Source organism: Acipenser ruthenus, chromosome 9 (assembly GCF_902713425.1).
Source record: "Acipenser ruthenus chromosome 9, fAciRut3.2 maternal haplotype, whole genome shotgun sequence".
NCBI classification, from domain to species: domain Eukaryota; kingdom Metazoa; phylum Chordata; class Actinopteri; order Acipenseriformes; family Acipenseridae; genus Acipenser; species Acipenser ruthenus.
The window spans coordinates 6,450,740-6,472,272 of record NC_081197.1 but is presented as its reverse complement, the minus strand read 5'-3'; the positions used below and the strand labels follow the sequence as shown (position 1 = coordinate 6,472,272).

General features: G+C 37.7%; 1 protein-coding gene across 17 annotated transcripts in view; it reads left to right on the top strand.

The window, feature by feature from the left end:
• LOC131738039 (teneurin-4) overlaps positions 1-21,533 on the top strand; it is a 187,817-nt gene that overhangs the window by 121,504 nt on the left and 44,780 nt on the right. For 11 of the 17 annotated variants that reach the window (XM_059030986.1, XM_059030975.1, XM_059030980.1 and 8 more), the window contains 6 exons: positions 3,578-3,772; positions 5,938-6,138; positions 12,098-12,283; positions 15,006-15,032; positions 17,969-18,115; positions 19,441-19,657. In XM_059030986.1, coding sequence (XP_058886969.1) covers positions 3,578-3,772; positions 5,938-6,138; positions 12,098-12,283; positions 15,006-15,032; positions 17,969-18,115; positions 19,441-19,657 — 973 coding nt within the window. The remainder of the gene's footprint in view (positions 1-3,577; positions 3,773-5,937; positions 6,139-12,097; positions 12,284-15,005; positions 15,033-17,968; positions 18,116-19,440; positions 19,658-21,533) is intronic. The other 6 variants (XM_059030981.1, XM_059030978.1, XM_059030991.1 and 3 more) reach the window with 1 other exon arrangement.

The window sequence follows — 21,533 nt, the reverse complement described above, 5'->3', positions numbered from 1 at the left end:
TCACAAAATTATCTGATTTACCACTAATTAAGAACATTGAGTGCAGTTTCCAAATGATTAGTTAAGATTGTTGTTGCTGCTGATTTCCCACTTGAATGATTAAGTTGGTGATCCTTAGAAATATTATTGATTGAGTTTCTAAAATGATTTGGTGTTCCATGCAGTGTAACAGCTTCAATACAGAATTTAGCATTACAAGTTTTGGCCTTTTTGATTTACAATAAGTTAGTGTGTTATCAGTCTCAAAAGAAAGCACAGTGTATCTTAACTGTAGCATACTGTATGTACCGGACCAATTAACTGAAATATGAGCCAACAATTAAAGTGACTTCATTATACCCAGAATGTACGACAAACCTATTTTCTTTTATTTTCTTCTTCAAAGTAGAGTGGGGAGCAAGGTTATTTATTTTCAGTAATAACTGCAGCTGCAGTGTGGGTTCAGACCCTGGTACTGGAAATAGTGTACAGCTATTCTCTGTATGTGTGAACTGGGAGATTAAAAGGGCTTGAAGACTACAACAGAAAAGACAATTGAATTTGCTCATTGGAAGTGGCTGGTACACTAAAGAAAATGAAATACTTTTCTATCATAGTCTGCAGTTTCTACTGGACTGTGTAATTTAAAACACACAAAATGTCATTGTTTGGTGTTTTTTAAATTTTATTTTTTTACTTTGGAAACATCCTCATTTAAAAGTGAATGCATAGCCTAAGTCTTTACAAATGTGTAGTTTCATTATTTTTATGCTGCGTTATTAGCAATCACAAGACCATCTGCTCTGCTATTGATGATCAATGCAATATTGATTTGTTCCCTTACAGTCCCAACAAATTTGAATATGGAAGTCAGTCGAGACGTGCTTCCCTTTGAAAGCACTGTGCTAGTTTTCCGTTTACACTTCGCCATCAATTTTTTACCCTTTATGCTTTTAAATAATACAATGTTTTTTAATAAGATATCTGCATGAGTGGCAATTTTCAGTTATTTGCTTATAGGAGAGCATCCTTAAATATTTATGAAAAACATAGGTGGTGTCTTTTCAAAGTTTGTTTTTGCCAGCATCCTAATCAATCTGAAAATCAACATTGAGTACACAGAGATTGAATGATATCTTTTGAATGTTTTCTGGCCTAGGTAACAGCTAATAATAAACTCAGTGTTAGGGTGGTACCTGACATTGCAACAGAAGCTTGATGTACGCAGTGCTGTTTATTTCACAGCAGTATTATTACATGCTCCAGTAATACAGTGACACCTAAGTACATACAGTTATGGCCAAAAGTTTTGCATCACCTAGAATTTTAGGAATGAGACATAATTTTAAAAAAAAACTGTTATGAACAATTTAGATCTTTTACTTAACGTCAGATAATCAAAATACAAAATGATATCACAAAAGTTATTAGATTTCAAAATGTCACATTTTTCATTTTGTCCTTTTTTGTTAAGTATATGGAAAACTAAAAGGCGTTATGTAATTCAAAATGTTAATATGACATTATTCAGCAGGTTTCATTGGACTTTATGAAGCTAAATTAGTTAATTCTGTAGGGTGATGCAAAACTTACATACCTATATCACATTATATATGGTCAGATATGTCTTTATAAAGTAATCCAGCATTTGAACAGTAAACTGAATGCTCCAAATTAATGAGCAAGGTAACAGTTTTTATATATGTACTATGTGTATGTATGTATCTATATATATATATATATATATGTGTGTGTGTGTGTGTGTGTGTGTGTTTATGTATACACATATATATGTGCGTGTGTGTGTGTGTATATATACTGTATATATATATATATATATATATATATACAGTGCCTTGCGAAAGTATTCGGCCCCCTTGAACTTTGCGACCTTTTGCCACATTTCAGGCTTCAAACATAAAGATATGAAACTGTAATTTTTTGTGAAGAATCAACAACAAGCGGGACACAATCATGAAGTGGAACGAAATTTATTGGATATTTCAAACTTTTTTAACAAATAAAAAACTGAAAAATTGGGCGTGCAAAATTATTCAGCCCCTTTACTTTCAGTGCAGCAAACTCTCTCCAGAAGTTCAGTGAGGATCTCTGAATGATCCAATGTTGACCTAAATGACTAATGATGATAAATAGAATCCACCTGTGTGTAATCAAGTCTCCGTATAAATGCACCTGCACTGTGATAGTCTCAGAGGTCCGTTTAAAGCGCAGAGAGCATCATGAAGAACAAGGAACACACCAGGCAGGTCCGAGGTACTGTTGTGGAGAAGTTTAAAGCTGGATTTGGATACAAAAAGATTTCCCAAGCTTTAAACATCCCAAGGAGCACTGTGCAAGCGATAATATTGAAATGGAAGGAGTATCAGACCACTGCAAATCTACCAAGACCTGGCCGTCCCTCTAAACTTTCAGCTCATACAAGGAGAAGACTGATCAGAGATGCAGCCAAGAGGCCCATGATCACTCTGGATGAACTGCAGAGATCTACAGCTGAGGTGGGAGACTCTGTCCATAGGACAACAATCAGTCGTATACTGCACAAATCTGGCCTTTATGGAAGAGTGGCAAGAAGAAAGCCATTTCTTAAAGATATCCATAAAAAGTGTCGTTTACAGTTTGCCACAAGCCACCTGGGAGACACACCAAACATGTGGAAGAAGGTGCTCTGGTCAGATGAAACCAAAATCGAACTTTTTGGCAACAATGCAAAATGTTATGTTTGGCGTAAAAGCAACACAGCTCATCACCCTGAACACACCATCCCCACTGTCAAACATGGTGGTGGCAGCATCATGGTTTGGGCCTGCTTTTCTTCAGCAGGGACAGGGAAGATGGTTAAAATTGATGGGAAAATGGATGGAGCCAAATACAGGACCATTCTGGAAGAAAACCTGATGGAGTCTGCAAAAGACCTGAGACTGGGACGTAGATTTGTTTTCCAACAAGACAATGATCCAAAACATAAAGCAAAATCTACAATGGAATGGTTCACAAATAAACATATCCAGGTGTTAGAATGGCCAAGTCAATGTCCAGACCTGAATCCAATCGAGAATCTGTGGAAAGAACTGAAAACTGCTGTTCACAAATGCTCTCCATCCAACCTCACTGAGCTCGAGCTGTTTTGCAAGGAGGAATGGGCAAAAATTTCAGTCTCTCGATGTGCAAAACTGATAGAGACATACCCCAAGCGACTTACAGCTGTAATCGCAGCAAAAGGTGGCGCTACAAAGTATTAACTTAAGGGGGCTGAATAATTTTGCACGCCCAATTTTTCAGTTTTTTATTTGTTAAAAAAGTTTGAAATATCCAATAAATTTTGTTCCACTTCATGATTGTTTCCCACTTGTTGTTGATTCTTCACAAAAAATGACAGTTTCATATCTTTATGTTTGAAGCCTGAAATGTGGCAAAAGGTCGCAAAGTTCAAGGGGGCCGAATACTTTCGCAAGGCACTGTATATATATATATATATATACACAGTATATATATAGACATTACATGAACACTTGTTATTGTACAGACACAATGTGTATTTGTATCATCTCTTATATTTTTGTATGCATTATTTTCAAAGCTTCATGCCCAGTATTGTGTAGTGGTAATGGACAGTACTTAAAAGGACGCTGCGTGTGTCACAGTGGATGGAAGGGCACTGAGTGTGACATTCCTACCAACCAGTGCATTGACCTGGCATGCAGTAACCACGGCACCTGCATCGTAGGGACCTGTATCTGCAATCCGGGCTACAAGGGCGAAAACTGCGAAGAAGGTACTAATAACATATATGCACTGTAATTAAACCAGCCAAAGCTGGCTATCTGCCTCAGGCAATGACAAATAAAGCAAGGTTGGTTTTCATGAAATACAGTACTTAAGGAGGACCACAAAACAGTCTGTGGTAACCTTTTCTGAAATTAACTCAAAAGTGTGATTCAGGCTGACCTTCCTTAAAATACTCTCTTACAGGGAGTAAGCTTTTTTATTGAGACCTTACTGTCTGCATGTCAAGTATTAATATGGCTATTTTTAATAAACCTGATATATGAGTGTGCGGCACAGTCAGTATTAAAATGTGTATATACTGCATGCAGTTATAAAGATACATTATTTTGTAGTAAAGAGGGGTGTATTTAAAAGATATCCTTAACTTCTCTGGTCTGTCACACTAGCCCATGTCCACTTCTTCTCACACAGTCAGGGCCTCAGCTCAATGCTGTGATCTTCAGACCTGAACTTACCCAATGTGGAGAGGCAGTGAAACAGAAGGTTTTTAGAATTTATTTAAGCATTAGTTGAGGACCAGAGATCTTGGGGGGAACCGGGCCATCTGTTAAACACACGTAGAAGTTATATTAAAGTGTATAACTAATGTGTATGTTAATTTTCAATCTAGCTCTTTCTGTATATTTATTTTAAAGTAATATGACCTAAGATCTACAGTAATCAGACAGCTAAATTTAAGCTATGGTCAAATTCAATATTATGTATTTACAAACCTATCAAATGAAACTGTCTTTCTGCAAATTTGAATGGTAAAAAATGGTGTTCTCATAAGAATTAAAATATTTTAAAATAATGTATTATCTCTATACTTGTTTATTCTCCTGTATTATTTAACATATGTATCTGCAATACAGTTCATAAGCAAGACTTGAATGTAATGGAAGAATGAGTAGATTTTCTAGTCTATAGACATGATTCTTTCTTTCTTTCTTTTTCTCGTTCTTAAAAAAAAAAAGTCAGTTTTTGGGATTCTATGGTTTGCCATCAAAAACACAAAACTATTCCTTTGTTGTGTAAAATCCCAGAAGCAAAATTTAAGCAAAAGAAAGCATGACTTTAATCCTGTCACAGGCTCCTTGCTACAGGCCCGCTAAAAGGATAAGGCGAGCTGAGATAAGATTGAAGAAGCCATTGTGTGTGACAGGACTTGAAGGCCCTCATTTCAAGATGAAAAATGGACCCGGGATTATGATAAATGGGGGGATTCTGACATGTATCCCCCTATTCTATTTTAGGTCTAGTGCTGGCCATACAGAGAGGAGTCAGCACAGATGAGGCCCCTTTAAAAGCATTTACCTTTCTTTCCAGCGACCTTCAGCAAGGATGATTAATTGCCAGGAGAGAGGTTCTTGTCAGTTAGCCTGTGATCTTTGTTCCTTGAGCCCAAACCATCTGCTAAGAGACGAGCGATTTTGTTTGGCCTGTTATTAGGCCCTTTATACCTATTTGTGTTCAAGTAAAGTGGATCTGCCATGCTGCCATGGCAGGACCCCACAGTGTCCAGCGCTGTTTTTTTTTTATTATTATTTTATTATTACCATCTGACAGGTGTTGTCTGCTGCAGAAGTCACTATGTTTTTATCGCTAGGGGTTACCATTTATGGAATTTAAAATCTGTTACGCCCACCAACCCGCCTTCCTGGCACTGAAAGTTAGCTTCTCATAAGAACATTTCTAGCAACCTCAAATCATGATTTGTGTTCAATGTGGGCTCTTATTACTGCTTGGTTCAAAATGATCTATAAATTAAGTGAAATCCAATTTCTCCCTTCTTGACAAGTGTTAGTAGCCATGGCCCAACAGTTATTTTTTTATTATCTGTACTCTCTTTTTAAAAGATCAGTACGACTAGGATGAAGGGATTTATTTTTATCCCAGCAATGCCTCTTATATTGAATAGTGCATAATGATGATTCTCACACATTTTACAGTACTGTCAAATCAAAGCCATGTGTGATTTGCAGTAGCTTATTCTAAAGTGGCACCTGACCTAGGCCTGCTGCTTGAATTAAGTCTAATTGAGGTCATAGAAGAAAACCTTGAGTGGCATTTCCATACTAAACAACCTCTATTTACAACCTTAATACCCTTCATCTCTGGTAAATGAATGGGATTGTACGGTAAAGCTCTGCTCTTATCTCCCTGTTTCAGTTGACTGCCTGGATCCAACATGCTCTGGCCGAGGTGTGTGCGTACGTGGAGAGTGCCACTGCATTGTGGGATGGGGAGGTCCCAGCTGTGAGAACCCTCGCGCGTCCTGCATGGACCAGTGTTCAGGGCACGGGACTTTCCTCCCAGATACGGGGACCTGCAACTGTGACCCCAACTGGACTGGGCATGACTGCTCCACAGGTAGGAACTAGAACAACAGGGAGGACCATGTTACTGCCCTAGGAGATGTCCTCAGGAGCATACAGCAGACCATATGAATGTATTCACTTTATACATCTACCAGTAATTAAGTAATGATAACAAAGGCAGGGGGCATTGTCTGCTTCATCATGTATGACTATGACGACAAAGGTGGTAAATTATCTGGCTGGTAATCACTTCTGTGAAGGGTAGTAAAGCTGTTTTCAGCTGATTAATCACAGGGAGACTCCTTGGCAATCCATGAGGAGTTGGTTTTATTCATTATGTGAAGACCAAACATTCAGCCTTTGGCCCATTAATTATATAATTAAATCTTACTCAAAATGGAACAAACTGGAATAAAGTACTTAATTATGCTAGAATGTGGTGTGTATAAATTGCTCCACCCAACAAACAGCAGTTATCTTATCACCTGACACAGTTCTTTTAAAGTTTTGATTCATTTTCACAGCTGGGTTTAATTACCTACTGTAATAGGGTATCTGTACAGTGAAAACTTCAAATGTAAGGAAAAAAAACTACCTTGAAAAAGAGCATTCCCATAACAGTGACGATAAATTTCACAACAATCAGAGGATGAAAATAAACTGCATCCTTGGGCTCATTATTGCTTTAATATATTTTCTAAAATGTCATTTATAAATGGATTTGCAAGGTTAGTTAGCAGTCCAGTAGAAGATACTGCATCAGACTTACAAACTAAATCGTTTGTCATTACCAAACAATAATAGGACAATTTGGAGGCCGCTTTCAAATGTGTAAATTCACCTCCAGTGCAAACCCTTGTCAAATTCAACTTTTCTGTGTCAAATGTTGAGGACTACAGACTAATAAGAATCCCTGTCTCTCGAAAACAATCCTTGGATAATTTAAAAAAAGAATACCTGCGTGTTCAGCTATAAAGTTATCTGTCTTCCAAACGGGCCACCAGGTTGAACTGGGCAAGGAAGGCGTCCCAGTCAACCTTCCCGTTGAACCGAGGGTCTTTACACCACTCCTCCTCCGCCGTCACCTCCACCTCCTGTCCTGAAACTCCCGGTCAGCCTCCACATCTGCCGACAATCCCCATCCGGCCAGTGGAGAGAAGATGGACTCTTCCTTCTTAGTCATCCATGCCAATCCACACTGACACCAATGTAGCGATGTCAAGAAGGAAAACACAAGGCAAGTTCTCAAGGGCCAAATTATTTTTTATTTCTCTAACAAGTTGCATTGAAAAGAAGCAGCAGCTGTGGGAACGACTGGAATGCGACTTGTTAGAGAAATAAAACTTAATTTAGCCCTTGAGAACTTACCTTGTGTTTTCCTTCTTGATGTCGTTAAAATATATTTATTTGCCCTACTTAGTTTGGTTTGAGTACACTGTGGTTTTAATTATTTTCTGTGAGCTGTAATACATTAAACATTCAGCAGATGGCCTTTGGGTATATACGTATCATCACAGTGCCAAGATCCAAATATTACTAATAAAGCCATAATACATACTTGTATTACAGACTCTGCTTAACAGTTGGGGTTTGGGACAGTCTCTTCAGCTAATGAGTGAAACCTGCTTTTGGTTTACATTATTATTATTATTATTATTATTATTATTATTATTAATTTCTTAGCAGATGCCCTTATCCAGGGCGACTTACAATTGTTACAAGATATCACATTATTTTTACATACAATTTAAATTATTTTTTAAAATACAATTACCCATTTATACAGTTGGGTTTTTACTGGAGCAATCTAGGTAAAGTACCTTGCTCAAGGGTACAGCAGCAGTGTCTTCCACCAGGGATTGAACCCACAACCCTCTGGTCAAGAGTCCAAAGCCCTAACCACTACTCCACACTTCTGCCCATTATAATCTTCCCTTCCTTTAACAAACAATACCAAAACAATCTGATTCTGTTAAACTGAATCACAGAACAATAACATCTTAATTAAATATTCTGAAGATATTCAAGCATAAAGAAAGGCGGTAATGATTTTAAATACAGCATGATTGTTTAGGGTTAATAGGAGCTGAGCAATGAAAATCAGATTATTTTATTTTCTGGGATGGTTGGCTGCTATTGCTTTAAATATCACATTACTCCATGAAGGCTTTCTGTGACCTATTAGGTAATCCCAGGGATTTGCTGAAAACAAGATGAATTTGGAAATATGAGGTTCGCACATGAGAAAGTAGAATAATGAGTTTGCCTTTATGCTGCCTTGGTAATTTTAAAGCTTAATTTTCCAAGGTAATGAGGTGGTAGAGTGGAATACACTGCCTGAATGGACTGTAGCTAGTTTGAACTGAAATTTACCGGTCCAGTTTTATATTCGCCTGGTAGCAGACCTCATTTGGACTGGAACATCTGGAATTGCCATTGGATCAGCAGCTATACTTTTGAACTGCTTCCTACTTGGGGACATGTAGTGTGGATATATGAACCACCTTCTATATACTAGATAAACATAATATAATGTACCACAGTACTGTAGCAGCTCAAATACAACTCATGCTTCACTATACTGTAAAGTGCTCCCTCGTTGTAAAGCAGTCCTTTTATAAAGTAGTATGGTACTTGGCTCCTGTTTGTCCCATAATGCCCTTCCATTAGCACTTGCTTTCTTATTATAAGGCAGACACAAATAACACATGCTCCTGAAAATGGCTTCTGACTACAGAAGCCTTTCCCACTTTTTTATACAACTTTAATGTCTCCAATCACTGAGCTTCTCCTAAATTTACAAAGCTGTCCCCAGTGTTGGCTCTTCCCAGCTATGCTTCTGTAAGCAGCTGGTATTTCTGGAGCTGGGAGCGATGGGGTGTCTCTTTTTGTTCCTTGGTTTCTAAGAGCAGGGTTAACTAACTCATATCTCCAAGGAGACAGGATTGCAACCCAGAATAAACACAAGATCGCTTAAATACTGGGGTCTTATCTATGTGTCAATCTTTGAAATCTCTCAATGTCAAACAGTAAATGTCGGGACAGAGAATGGCTTTAATTGCAGATATCCATGAAGCTCCTGTGGCATTGTTTGATGAGTAACAGGACAGTCCAGTGTTAAAGGTTCTGCAGGCTTGATCTGTCACAACCTGCCTGGGATCTCAGTTGTGATTTGATGGACAGAAGGCAAGCCACAGTGTTGAGGGATGAGGCAGTTGCATGGGCACAGCCACTGACATATTTCTGCTTTATGTTTCTGAAGAGTTAAACACAACTCTTATACTCTTTATATGGGTTTAGTTGGTCACATGACACGTCACAGACAAATATCAGACAAGGGGGTTTTCTAATTTTACTTAAATTCTCAAATTGTCCGGCCAGACAGTGTAGACATATGTGCACTTGTCTCTGCTGCTTTCCATTCCATCTTTTGTAGGAGCTCTTCATGTGAAACCTCTTAAGCCCCGCAGTCCTGTACTATACACACGTGTGGCCCTAGGTCTTAATACGTTAAGTGCATTTTCACAGTGACAAAGGTGTGTTTTCTCAATTGAAAACTTAGGAAAGCCTCTGCACCTTTTTAAGTGGTTTCCAGAATCACAAAAATCACGTCAGGGCGAGAACGCTGAGGAGAAAGGACAAGGCAGAAAATGAACCTTGTGGTCCCTACACTGGCAGTTCTGATAGGACCACAAATTAATAATGTATAGAAGTGTCTCAGTGGTGTAAAATAAGCATGTATCTTGTTCAATAACTGTTTAATGTAAAATAAAATGACCTTTGAGTGGTTTTGGCCTTCACCTTGATACATATTTGAGACAAACTTTTAGCCTTCAACCCTTTTAACTGTTATTTCTCTAAAACGTAGCATTGAGGCAGAAAACCACTTGTCAGTCTGAAAAGCCTTTAAAAGTGTGCCGTTCAGAAGATAGATAAAGATAGCAGTCACGAAGCGAAATGTCATTTTTGCCCACAAAAAAAACTTTGAAGATTTCAAAAGTATGATTTTATTTCCCCTGTGTAATGCAGTCAGAATACAGCTTCAGTTCATGTTAATCAAAGTGTGTGTGTTGCTTCCCAGACTACATTAAGTAGCCCAGCTTCTAATGCAGAACAGCAACATCTAATTGAAAAGTCACATGGTCCACAATTAAGAACGTTAGCATAAATCAAGAAAGCATTATTCACTAATTACCGCGGAGGAGTGCTCTTTACTTAAGGGTTTGAAATTACTGGTCTGGTAATGCCATGTAACAAAAGGAGGCCAAAAAGAGCGCTATTTTCAACAAGTAAAAAACAGGTTAGTTATTAATTGTAATGAGGACAATTTTCATGTCATATCAGCTCAGCAGGCATTGCTTTCTCTTTATGTTTTTTTTTTTTTTTTTCCAAGTAGAATAGCTAATAGCAGAATAGTGGGTTTTATGGATGACCACTTCATTTCCATTTCAAAAGGAAGTATAGCATGTTTTACTTAGCATACCAAATAGGAAACAATACAATACAATACAAAACACTTGGAAATGTTGGAAACCAAACTGTTTGTTTCATTTTGCACTTCCAAAAGTGTGTTTGCTTGTTCACATCTCATGACAGGGATGTCATGGAAGACAAATACTGGTACTTCAGAACAGCAAGCTCTCACACAAAGCTACACATGCACACAGTTGAGTATTGGACAGTGGATACAATTCAGTACACAAATCACAAGTTGCCATATTAAAACTTTAATGAGTTAAGGAAAAATATAGCAACTTTATATCCCAAAAGGGAGTATATTTTCATTTGAAACTATGCTTGTCATTGGTCATTAGAGAGCTAACTAGCTCTCTTAAAGAGTAAGTGGCAGGGTTCCAAAAACTAAGAGTGTTATTCATCCCCACGTGTTGGTACAACTGTTTAAAAAATGTACCTGTCATTTTTCTTTTCATTGTTAACAACCTCATAACTTCTTACACTTAACTTTAAACTCTGTTTCAAAGCTCTTTTCCAAATGGCCACTGTAGTGCACTGACAGTGTAAGGATTATTTAGAGGACAGATCTCAAACCCCTGGCCATTTTGGAAAGAGCTTTGAAACAGAGTTGAAAAGAAAAATGACAGGTATGTTATTTAAACAGTTGTAGCAACACGTGGAGATATCTAACTATATTTTTCAGAACCACGCTATTTACTCTTTAAGGTTTATTCAAGTACTGAACGAAAGTATGGAAAGAATGTGTTAAATACAGTAGTCACAGAATACATATATGGGGCTAAGGTAATGCATTCAGTTGATAAAAGCAAAAATACTGTGGTTCTATTATTATTATTATTATTATTATTATTATTATTATTATTATTATACATTTTTGTAATAGTAATAGAATTTAAAAAAAAAGTGGAATACCTTTGTTCTGTTTCTGATCACTCCTGAAGCGAGAAGATATTTTTCTTTTAATATGTCAGGCAACTTTTGAGTGCTGACATTATTTATGCAAAAAATAAAGACATAAAAGCAGCCTAAAAAAAAAAAAAAAAAACTTGTTCAGTTTAGGAATGTTACACATTACACATCTGGATTGCTTTCATGTTTTCAGAGGGGAATCTGTCTCCCAAGTTGAATTGCTCACGTTTTACAACCTGAGATAAATGCTTGTTTACGAGGTCCTAGTCATATTACCGATGCACTTAACCAGTTTTTAATTAAATTTGACATGTGTTTCGATTCCTTTAGAAAGCCACAATTGGATTTTTGCCCCCCCTCTTCCTCGTAGCACAAAAGATGGGAGCTACAAAAGAAAGAAGAGGAAAGTAGGAGGATCAGTCAGCTCAGGCTTTACAATCCATGTCATTTCTTTGTAATCTACTTATTAGATTCTTATTGTCAAAAGGGATTACTGTTATGAGGTGCAGGACTCTTTGCATTCACTGTTGGACAAGGTAGTGGAGCGTGGCCGTTTTCCCTGACAATAAGTCCCTGGATTTGTTTTTTTCTCTCCCTCCCTATGCCCCAACCCTTCTCTCCCACAGAGATTTGTGCAGCGGACTGTGGTGGACACGGCATCTGCGTCTCAGGCACCTGCCGCTGTGATGAAGGCTGGATGGGCACTGGCTGTGGTCAGCGGGCGTGTCACCCACGCTGCAACGAGCACGGGACCTGCAGGGACGGCAAGTGCGAATGCAGCCCGGGATGGAACGGAGAGCACTGCACTATCGGTAGGATGAAAAAACAAACAAACAGACGTTTAGCTGGAAAACAAAAGTCAAAATAAAGGGAAAAGCATGCTTATTTGAATACGTGCAAGTTTATCTTGGCATGGGTTTGCTCTGGGATTTGAGGCCTGGCGTTGTGCATTTTAATGTGGGAATGTGCTGAAGAGTCCTTTCATTTTTCTTCTCTTTCTTTCTCTCATTTTTTGTGTCCATCATCTTGACATAAGTTCGCCCGTCACTAAATGTACTGAATTTGGCCTGCAGGTAGCCACCACAACTAAAAATCAAATTCTGTTGTATATAAAAAGTATTTTAAACTATAGTGGAATTTGATGCAAGTGTTTAGTAAACACTACTTTCAAGTTAAGGCCAACTTAGATGGATTTGTTATCGATAGAGTAAGTTTTCCAGTTGGCGGTAGTTTTTACTGACACTTAAAGCCCAAGTCACACATGGGAGAAACAAACAAGAAAGGATTTAAAAGCTCATTTTTTTCTTACTAGCATGATCTTATCAATGCGTACAGTGTAATGCTGTGCAAAATTTACCTCAGAGGACAAACATCTGGCATTGGCGAGTGGCAAAAAGATGGAATGCATTTAAACGGCAAGTGTTTGCATTCTAATCCAGCCCGGAGGCAATAGAAATCTGCACTTGCAGAGAAGACTGCAGAAGCATGTTTTTGTTCTTTCATGAGCAGGAAGCCCGCTGGATGTAAATCCCTTTGCGACAAGGTATGTTGTGATGGACCTGTCTGAGTAGGACAGGGATCACACAGAGGATTATCTTCAATACATTCTGGTGTAAAATATCACATCACAAGACAAATAATCCTCATGCAGTACCAATCTATTAAGATCAATTGTATGTTAGTTTACTGAAAGGCTTAAAGACTAAGCAGAGGCTAACTCACTTCCCCCTTTTAAGGTGTTGTTTTTTAGGGAAAATGTCAATATTTATTTTTTGGGGGGTGAATCTAAATCCAAACAGTGTAAACTTCCCGTCTTATTATCACTGTTCTTGACAGTGTTTGTTTCTTGTTTCTTTGCGTGTTGTTTTAAGGGCATCTTTCATGCAAGTGTTATTTTAGTTGACAGCCAGTAATACAAACCAAAATACAATTTAAAATAACATTAAGAACAGCCCTAATGAAAAGACACATTCCTTCCTTCTACTGTGTATGCCTTTCTCTTCCATCTTTGTGGTCTGCTGCATGCTAGTCCCTTCTCTCTCTCTCTCTCTCTCTCTCTCTCTCTCTCTCTCTCCTCTCTCTCTCTCTCTCTCTCTCTCTCTCTCTCTCTCGCCTGCATTCCTGTTCCATTGGAAACACATTCTGTCCTTGACTGAGCCAGGTTTTCAGTACCATTACTATACTTTTATACTATTACTACTATACTATACTATTACTATACAACATGGAGTGTGTGCTGTCAGTACCTTTCAAATGCACTTTTAATACATTATTGGTAGATGTTTACAGGGCTTGCATTAATGAACTTGGGTTTGTTGTCACATACAGCTATGGCCAAAAGTTTTGCAGCATCTAGATTTTTAAGATTGAGACTTTTTTTTTTTTTTTTTTTTTTTTTTTTAACTATTGAACATAATTTTTATCATAATAGTAGTACAGTATTTCATGTTAGATTTCGAAAATGTCACATTTTCCATTTTTTTGTATGTTTCTCGTTAAGTATTTGGGAAAACTACAAAGCGGTTTGTAATTCAATATGTTAACATGATATTATTCAGCAGGTTTCATTCGACTTTTATTAAACGAAATTAGTTAATTCTATAGGGTGATGGAAAACATTTGGCCAGAGCTGTACTTTGTTATCTAGCTGATAGCCAGGCGGAATTTGAGTACTGGCCAAGCCATGGGGTGCCCAATAATACAATAGGAAGCCTATGAGACACCCAGCTTTATAGCCACTTATTAACCAAGTGTTATACACATATGGGCTCAACAGCACCCCATTTTAACATTGCATCATTGTGTTCACCATGGCTCTACATCAATAAGACAAGCCACAGCATATGTGGATAAACCCAAAGCCAAAAATCTTAATGCCAGCCATGTACATTATACTACTTTGAGAAGAATATTGTGTTTGAATCTAGTGTTGTGTTTGCTGTAGGTGCAAAAGATCATCTCCACATAAGCAGATCCTTATATATATATATATATATACACACACAAAGGTTTTAGTTTTATTAAATATAAAATCATCAAGCTGTGCTGCTCTGCATGCATTGCAAATGAGCTCTTCATTTGAATTCTTTTGTATGCACGTTGCACTTAATAAGCATTATAGATGTATGTGATTATTGATTTTTTTTTTTTTCCTGAAGAATACTTTCATATATAAAAGTATTTTTTTATTGTGAATTATGATCCTGTGGCAGAGAAAATATTGCTTGTGGGATTTAAAAGGATGCAAAATGTAATATATGTTTTTTTTCAATTAATTGCGCTGGTACTTCTGTGCCATGTTTTGCTGAGTCTGAGGATTTGGTAAACAGGAACTGATTGAAATGTTATTTTCTTTTAATATTTGTCTTTATCCTCCTGCCCTTGCTTGTGCATCCCTTGGTTTTGTGGTAACGTGTTCACTTCTGTACCTCTTGCTGTTTAACAAAAAAAAAGACCTGCATTGGGTCTCTTTTGTTGCTGGAAATCACACTTTGTTCAATCCTCCCCTAAATGTCCTGTCTTTTATCTCCCAAGCTCACTATCTGGATAAGGTAGTGAAAGGTATGACCTTCCTCGTTCCTTATGTATTCTTTTCTTTTTATCCTGTTCTTGAAAAAAAAATGTTCATGTCACCCCAATTGCACACCCGTCTCCATCAACATGTGGCTGTATTTGCACAGATGATTGGAAGCTCTACCCTCTTTCATCACCTCTTTGTAAGCAAGCCCGCAAGCATTGATGTGAAAAATACACCCCCAACTCTCCATCATCACAAGCCCAGACCACTCGTAACTACTGTCTACAACTATTTCCACTTAACACTTCACACCAATGAACCATTCCTCCCTATGAGCAGCTTTAAAGGGACCGGGTATGACTGCACTGCTCCAGATCCCTTCACTGTCTTTCACACCATGCTATTTTGTACAGCATGTATAATGTATAGTGACACTTGTAAGAGGAATGGTAGCTGCTAAAAGCTTCATCCTGCAAATGAAGGAGCTTTTATCTTATTTTAACCTGTTTATTCATGTTCCATGAGATTTTTGACATACTGTAAAAATAGACATTTTCATAACTCATTATGTGGTACTGGTGACAATTTCTTTGCAAAGGTTCACTGGTTGTTTTAGCTGAAAAGACCAGGTACTGTTTAATAAGATGCCTGGGGTGTATGCTCTATAAAGGCAGTTAGCAGGTTTCTTCTGAGAAAAGCTGGAGCCTTTCCATTCACACAGAGCTCACCCTGCAGCGCTAATGGCTTGACGAGTCCAGTCCCAGTGTACCTGTCAAGCTGCTGTCTGAACTCACCCTCGAGATGTAGCAAATCAAGGGTCTGTCCTAGCCAGTGGTGTTAGTGGTAGCTGTTGTGGAGGTATTGAAATATAAAATGTATTGGAGATCTCAGTCACTGCACACTGTTCAGTTTTGTGCTAATCAGAAGCAGGATACTGAAAAGTAAAGATTGTTGAGGACTCACAACACCTGAGTCTAGCAGCAGGAGTTTCTATGGAACAAAAATCACAAATAGTATAATGGATCATTACACCAACACACATTGGACCCACCCACGTCAAACAAAGACAGATGCGCACACACACACACACACACACACACACACACACACGCTTCTGTTATACTTTCTTAGGACCTGCTGATTCAAACCCATGTTGTTATGTTCAATAATATATATATATATATATATATATATATATATATATATATATATATATATATATATATATATATATATATATTCTTACTTAGTGGTTCATCATCTATTCGTAAAATGGATGTGAAAAAAAAGTTTGGGTAAAATCCCATTCCATTTAAGCGTGTAATGGGTCTTCTCACAAGCACCACTTTGTGGTTGAATATTGTAATTGCATTTTTAAAATGAAGAATTTCTGTATCTCTTTAACAAAAAGGACCCCAATACACAAGCACACAAACACACACAGGCATACTGTCTTGTTCTAAAACATATATCTGTATAAAAAAAGTTGCAGTAATATAAAGTAATTTAATATGATTATGAATCAATTTGTTTTTTAAATGAAGCTGTTTAATTACGGATTCGCCATCTAACAGCCACAGTCCTTTTGTATCAGATTCTGTAAGAAGTTATGTTCCTGGCATACTGTAAAAGAGAGATAGCAAGCACCAGCAGCCCAAACAGACAAAAATAGGTCAGAACTGACAGTTGTGATCTAGGAATCTCGCTAATGTACTACATGTCAAGATTTTGCATTTCAAAAACTCTCAGGATTTATTCCTTTCATCTCCGCTTGCATAGGAGAAGATTGGATCAAAAGGTAACAGATAAGTGCCAAGGGAAAAGGCAGTATGAAAAATAATCTAGCAGTACGTATGTCCTTGAAAACATGGGATGAGAAGGGATGCTAAGCAGCCCCCTTAACTGTCTCTTTTTTAGCCACATGGAGCCTTTTCTGCACTTCTTATCTCAGCATAAACACCTTCCCTGTGTCAGAGTCCTTGCAGCTGTTGTTCTGGGGTTTACTTCGATAGGTTTTAAACGAAACCAACACAAAGACAAAAACTGGAGAACGGAAAAGCCAATGGTGTGATACTTTAATAATATTACAGCTCTTTGTTTCAAGTCTGAGCAGAGAAAGTGTCAGACCTCATTTGTTCTTCTCAAGTCTGGCAGTCCTATTGTTCACATAGATCACAATTAAATGATAACATTTGGGTAGAGTCTAGGAGTTGGTGTCCTGCTCATTAATCATTTCCCGAATCAATGCTATTGTTGTTTTTGTTTGTTTGTTTTTTCTTAATAATTTAGGGAATTAGGAAAAGCAATTTATGAAATGATCAGAATAGCAACAACATCCAGTTCACCTTCATGAACCTGGAAGCACTGTACTCACGGACTGACAGAGCCATTAGTAACTGTCTTTGTTCTATTGTCTATCCAGTGACTTTGAACTAGTTAAGTAGAGTGCAGCTACATGTGTAACTCAAAGCCTTGACTGTAAAACAAGGGTATTAAAGGCAATACAACTGCCGTAGATTAAACAACTTATGCCCCCTAGCCACTGATATCTGCTTGTGGTGAAGTACCCCCCCCCCCCCCCACTTAAGCACAATATAATTATTTCAGTTTTTTTTTCTCACAGTATTAGTTAACACACTAGTTTATCACAATTGCCATTGTTAGTTGCCTCCACTCTCTCACCAGTTTAAGCGTGTTGCTCCATGTTACAAACCTTAAAATTACACAGCGGTCTATATTTTCAGCAGACGCGAACACAACAATGTCTTCAAAAAGACTTCCGACAAACTCTGTCTCGTATGTTATTTTTTATTTTTTTTATTTTTTTTATTTGCCTCACTGCCTTCTGCTTGAGCTTTGTGTTTTTAGAAAATCGAGCCCAGGTATTTTTAGGGTTTCTTCAGATTAATTTGGATATAAAGTGCTCGTTTTATGCAGTAACGTTACTTTATTTTTGCTGGTTTTGCCTGTGTCTCTGCAGAGGGCTGCCCCGGCTTGTGTAATGGCAATGGCAGGTGCACTCTGGACCAGAATGGCTGGCACTGCGTCTGCCAGCTGGGCTGGAGAGGAGCTGGGTGCTATACCTCCATGGAGACAGCCTGTAGTGATGGCAAGGACAACGATGGAGGTAAGCCTGCGAACAATTGAAATTCCTTCGGCTGCTTTGAAAAGTTGTAGAGATCGAGGTTGCCGGCTGTTGTCACGTGTGTTTGTTTAATTCCAAATGAACCCAGGTTAGTTTGTTTTGAAACAGCTAAAAAAGAAAATAACTATTTCCTCATGAATTCATATTTTGCATGGTCTGCCATGTTTTTTTTTTTTTTTTAAATATGTATTACTGTACCTCTCTGGGCTTTTACATTACTTGCCTATGCTTTACCATCCTTTCACTGAGTTTTATTACACTTAATGCTTTAACCATTTATCTGAGGCGACTGCTTGAGATCGGAACATGCTCGTTTTTTTTTACTTTTAGCCTCCATAATCAACTAATAAAGAATACAAATAAAGAGATGAAGAAATTCTGACAAAATTACATGCATCTGAACTGCTTACAGTTTAAGGATTATTGTAAGCTTAATAAGGGGTGTGGGAAGAGAAAAAAGATTGAAAATGAAAGAGAGTTTCTCTGTTAAGTTTGCAGGCCTTATCATACCAGGACGTTTCAGTGGTCGTCACGCATCGCTCTTAGTACTAGCTTGTTCAGCTTTGATGTAGTAATGATGACTTAGAAAATCAGATTGCAGTTTAGTCTTGCTGCAAGATGTCTTATTTATAGAGAGGCTGTTTAGTGCTAGAATAGCATACCAGGTTGCAGCAGCGAAGGTGGAAATCTTCAAGGGAATTGACTGACGGGGGTTATTTTTTTCATCAGCGTGGTAGGTTATGTTCTTTTAAAGCAGATCAAAAATCACATCTACCAGTGTCGGTGCCTAATCCAAGGTAATAGTTGTGCACAACAAATCCAGGCCAATGTCAATACGGGACTTAAGAAGAAGATTTGAACAGAAATCAAAGTAGCTTTAAATGGGAAAATAATAATTTGCTGTATGAAAGGATATTGCATAGTAAGAAAACATTTTACACTGGTGTCAGTTCAAAAGTCGTAAATTGTTGGTAGCATCACAAAAGAATAGCAGAGAAGATTTTGTTTTAAAGCCTAATGCATCCTATTTTTTCAAGGTTTGCAAAGGCGAAGTTGATTTCTAAATCTTGTAATCATTTTACCTTTTTCTTCATTATGTATTCTTTAAAAAAAGAGAGAGATTGCTGTCCTTTTAGTTTGTAGAGAGCTTATACTAATGGCGTTTTGTGAAGGCTAGTAGCGTGCCATTTGATTACTGAAGAGCAAAAAGTCCACTATCGGGTGCATTCTATTATCTAAATGAAAATGTATTTGATATTATTATTCGGTAGGCGGTTTATGCTTATTCTCTGACTGCTTCTTATCAGATGGCCTGATTGACTGCATGGACCCCGACTGCTGTCTACAAAACTCTTGTCACATCACGTCCCTGTGCGTGGGGTCCCCAGACCCCCTCGATATTATCCAGGAGACCCAGGCCCCCTCCACCCAGACCAACCTCCAGTCCTTCTATGACAGAGTCAGATTCCTCGTCGGCAGGGACAGCACTCACATCATCCCGGGGGGAAACCCATTTGACGGAGGGTAAGTCCATTTTTAGCAAGCGTAAAGACACCAAAAGGAGATATTCCCCAGCCAGATGAAAGGGTGATAGTGGTGGAAGGTGAATTCTATACAGCGGAGTTGGAAAATAGATTGGCACTGGGGCATAAAAGAGAGAAAAGCTAAAACGGTATAAGACTCCCAAGCGTCCTCCACTGAGAAATAGATATCCAATAAATTTTATGAATTTTTATGACTTTACTGTAATACTGCTGGAGGTTTTCCCAAAAGGCAAAGCTTGTGATGCCTCAGGAAAAAAGAAGTAGAGAAAAGCATTTATATTATAGGTTGTCATCTTTTCAATAGGCTCCTGAGTCGTAATTCAGTGTCTTCGGACAAAACTGGAAGCCTCTTGCCATTTTCATTTTCTTTTAAGATACCTTTGAGAAGTAGTAGAGGATATATATATATATATATATATATATATATATATATATATATATATATATATTTTTTTTTTTTTATTATTATTGTGAATGTGTTTTTTTTTTACTTAAAAAATGACACTGATACAGACAAACACAGTTTTTCATTGTAAGTAAAAGGAATAAAATCAAATAATGGTCCAGGAAGAAAATGTCTTTCCTTGTCAAATCTGGTTGTTTGTTTGTTTGTTTGTTTGTTTGTCTTATCAGACAGATATCTAATTTGCTAATAAAGTCCTAGCTTTATAGCATGATATATATATATATATATATATATATATATATATATATATATATATATAAAAATATATAATTTTTTTTTTTTTTTATCTGAGCACAGTTAATGTCGCTTTGTCTTTCAAGCATGAAGTGATGTTTAAAAGCGCCTCTGCTCTGTTTGAACAAACTCAGTCGAGTGTGATCATTTCCTCAACTGTAAACTGCCAGACATCAAACTTCAGCCTGACATATTTTTCAATTTACTGGAAGGAGAGTTGCAATTCCCTATAATTTTTATGCTACAACTTCCACCCTTCCAAAAACATGGTGATCGCCTGTAGCAGGCATGGGCACGCCTCTGCAGGACTATGCAAGATGTCGGAGGGGCTCAACGCCTCAAACGAAAAATGCAAGTAGATATGCCGCCAACAACACAATTAAGGCTGCAATCATTCATGGTTGCACTAAAGTATGATTGTCTGTTTACCACAAATGTCCGGAATTTAGCTTCATGAACACTTCCTTCGAAAGGACAGTTTGTTTGTTTACTGAAAAGTAGGTTTAGCTGTAGAGACACAAGCTTCTTCCCACCATGTCAGCTCTAGTGTCACTGAGCCAGTGCTACATTTGGGACTCTACATCTTTTAATAAGCACACGGTTTCACATGGCTCCTGAAAATCCTATGAATATTGAGAGTACAGTTGCCTGACTGTACTCACTTAGAGCAGACTCTGCCCTTCATTTACCGTGAGAGTGACACTGCACAGGACCCTGACAACTCTTTATTATTTATTGTCATTTTGCAAGTTCACCTTTCCACACCAGCACATTTTTTGAGAGGCAAAAGCATCTATTTTAATGTTGTTGTTTTGTTTTTTTTACACTTCCTTGAGACAAACAAATTGATTTTAATATGTCTCTGCAATGAGCTACGCTTGTAATTAAATAAATCCAAGTGTTTCCAATGAGCTGACACATCAAATTGATGAGCACAAAAAAAGTAAAAGGAAAGACAGAGATAAATTACACTGACAAGCGAGACTCATGACCTTGACTCCCCTGAAAATATATATATATATATATTATTCATGGTTGGAATCTACTGCCCACGCATAGATCCGAGCAGCTATGAAGAGGAAGCAGAGCTCCAGCAGCAGGGATCTGTCATGTCAGGCTAGTGTCCAGATAACAGGCCCTCTTCTGCTACCTGATC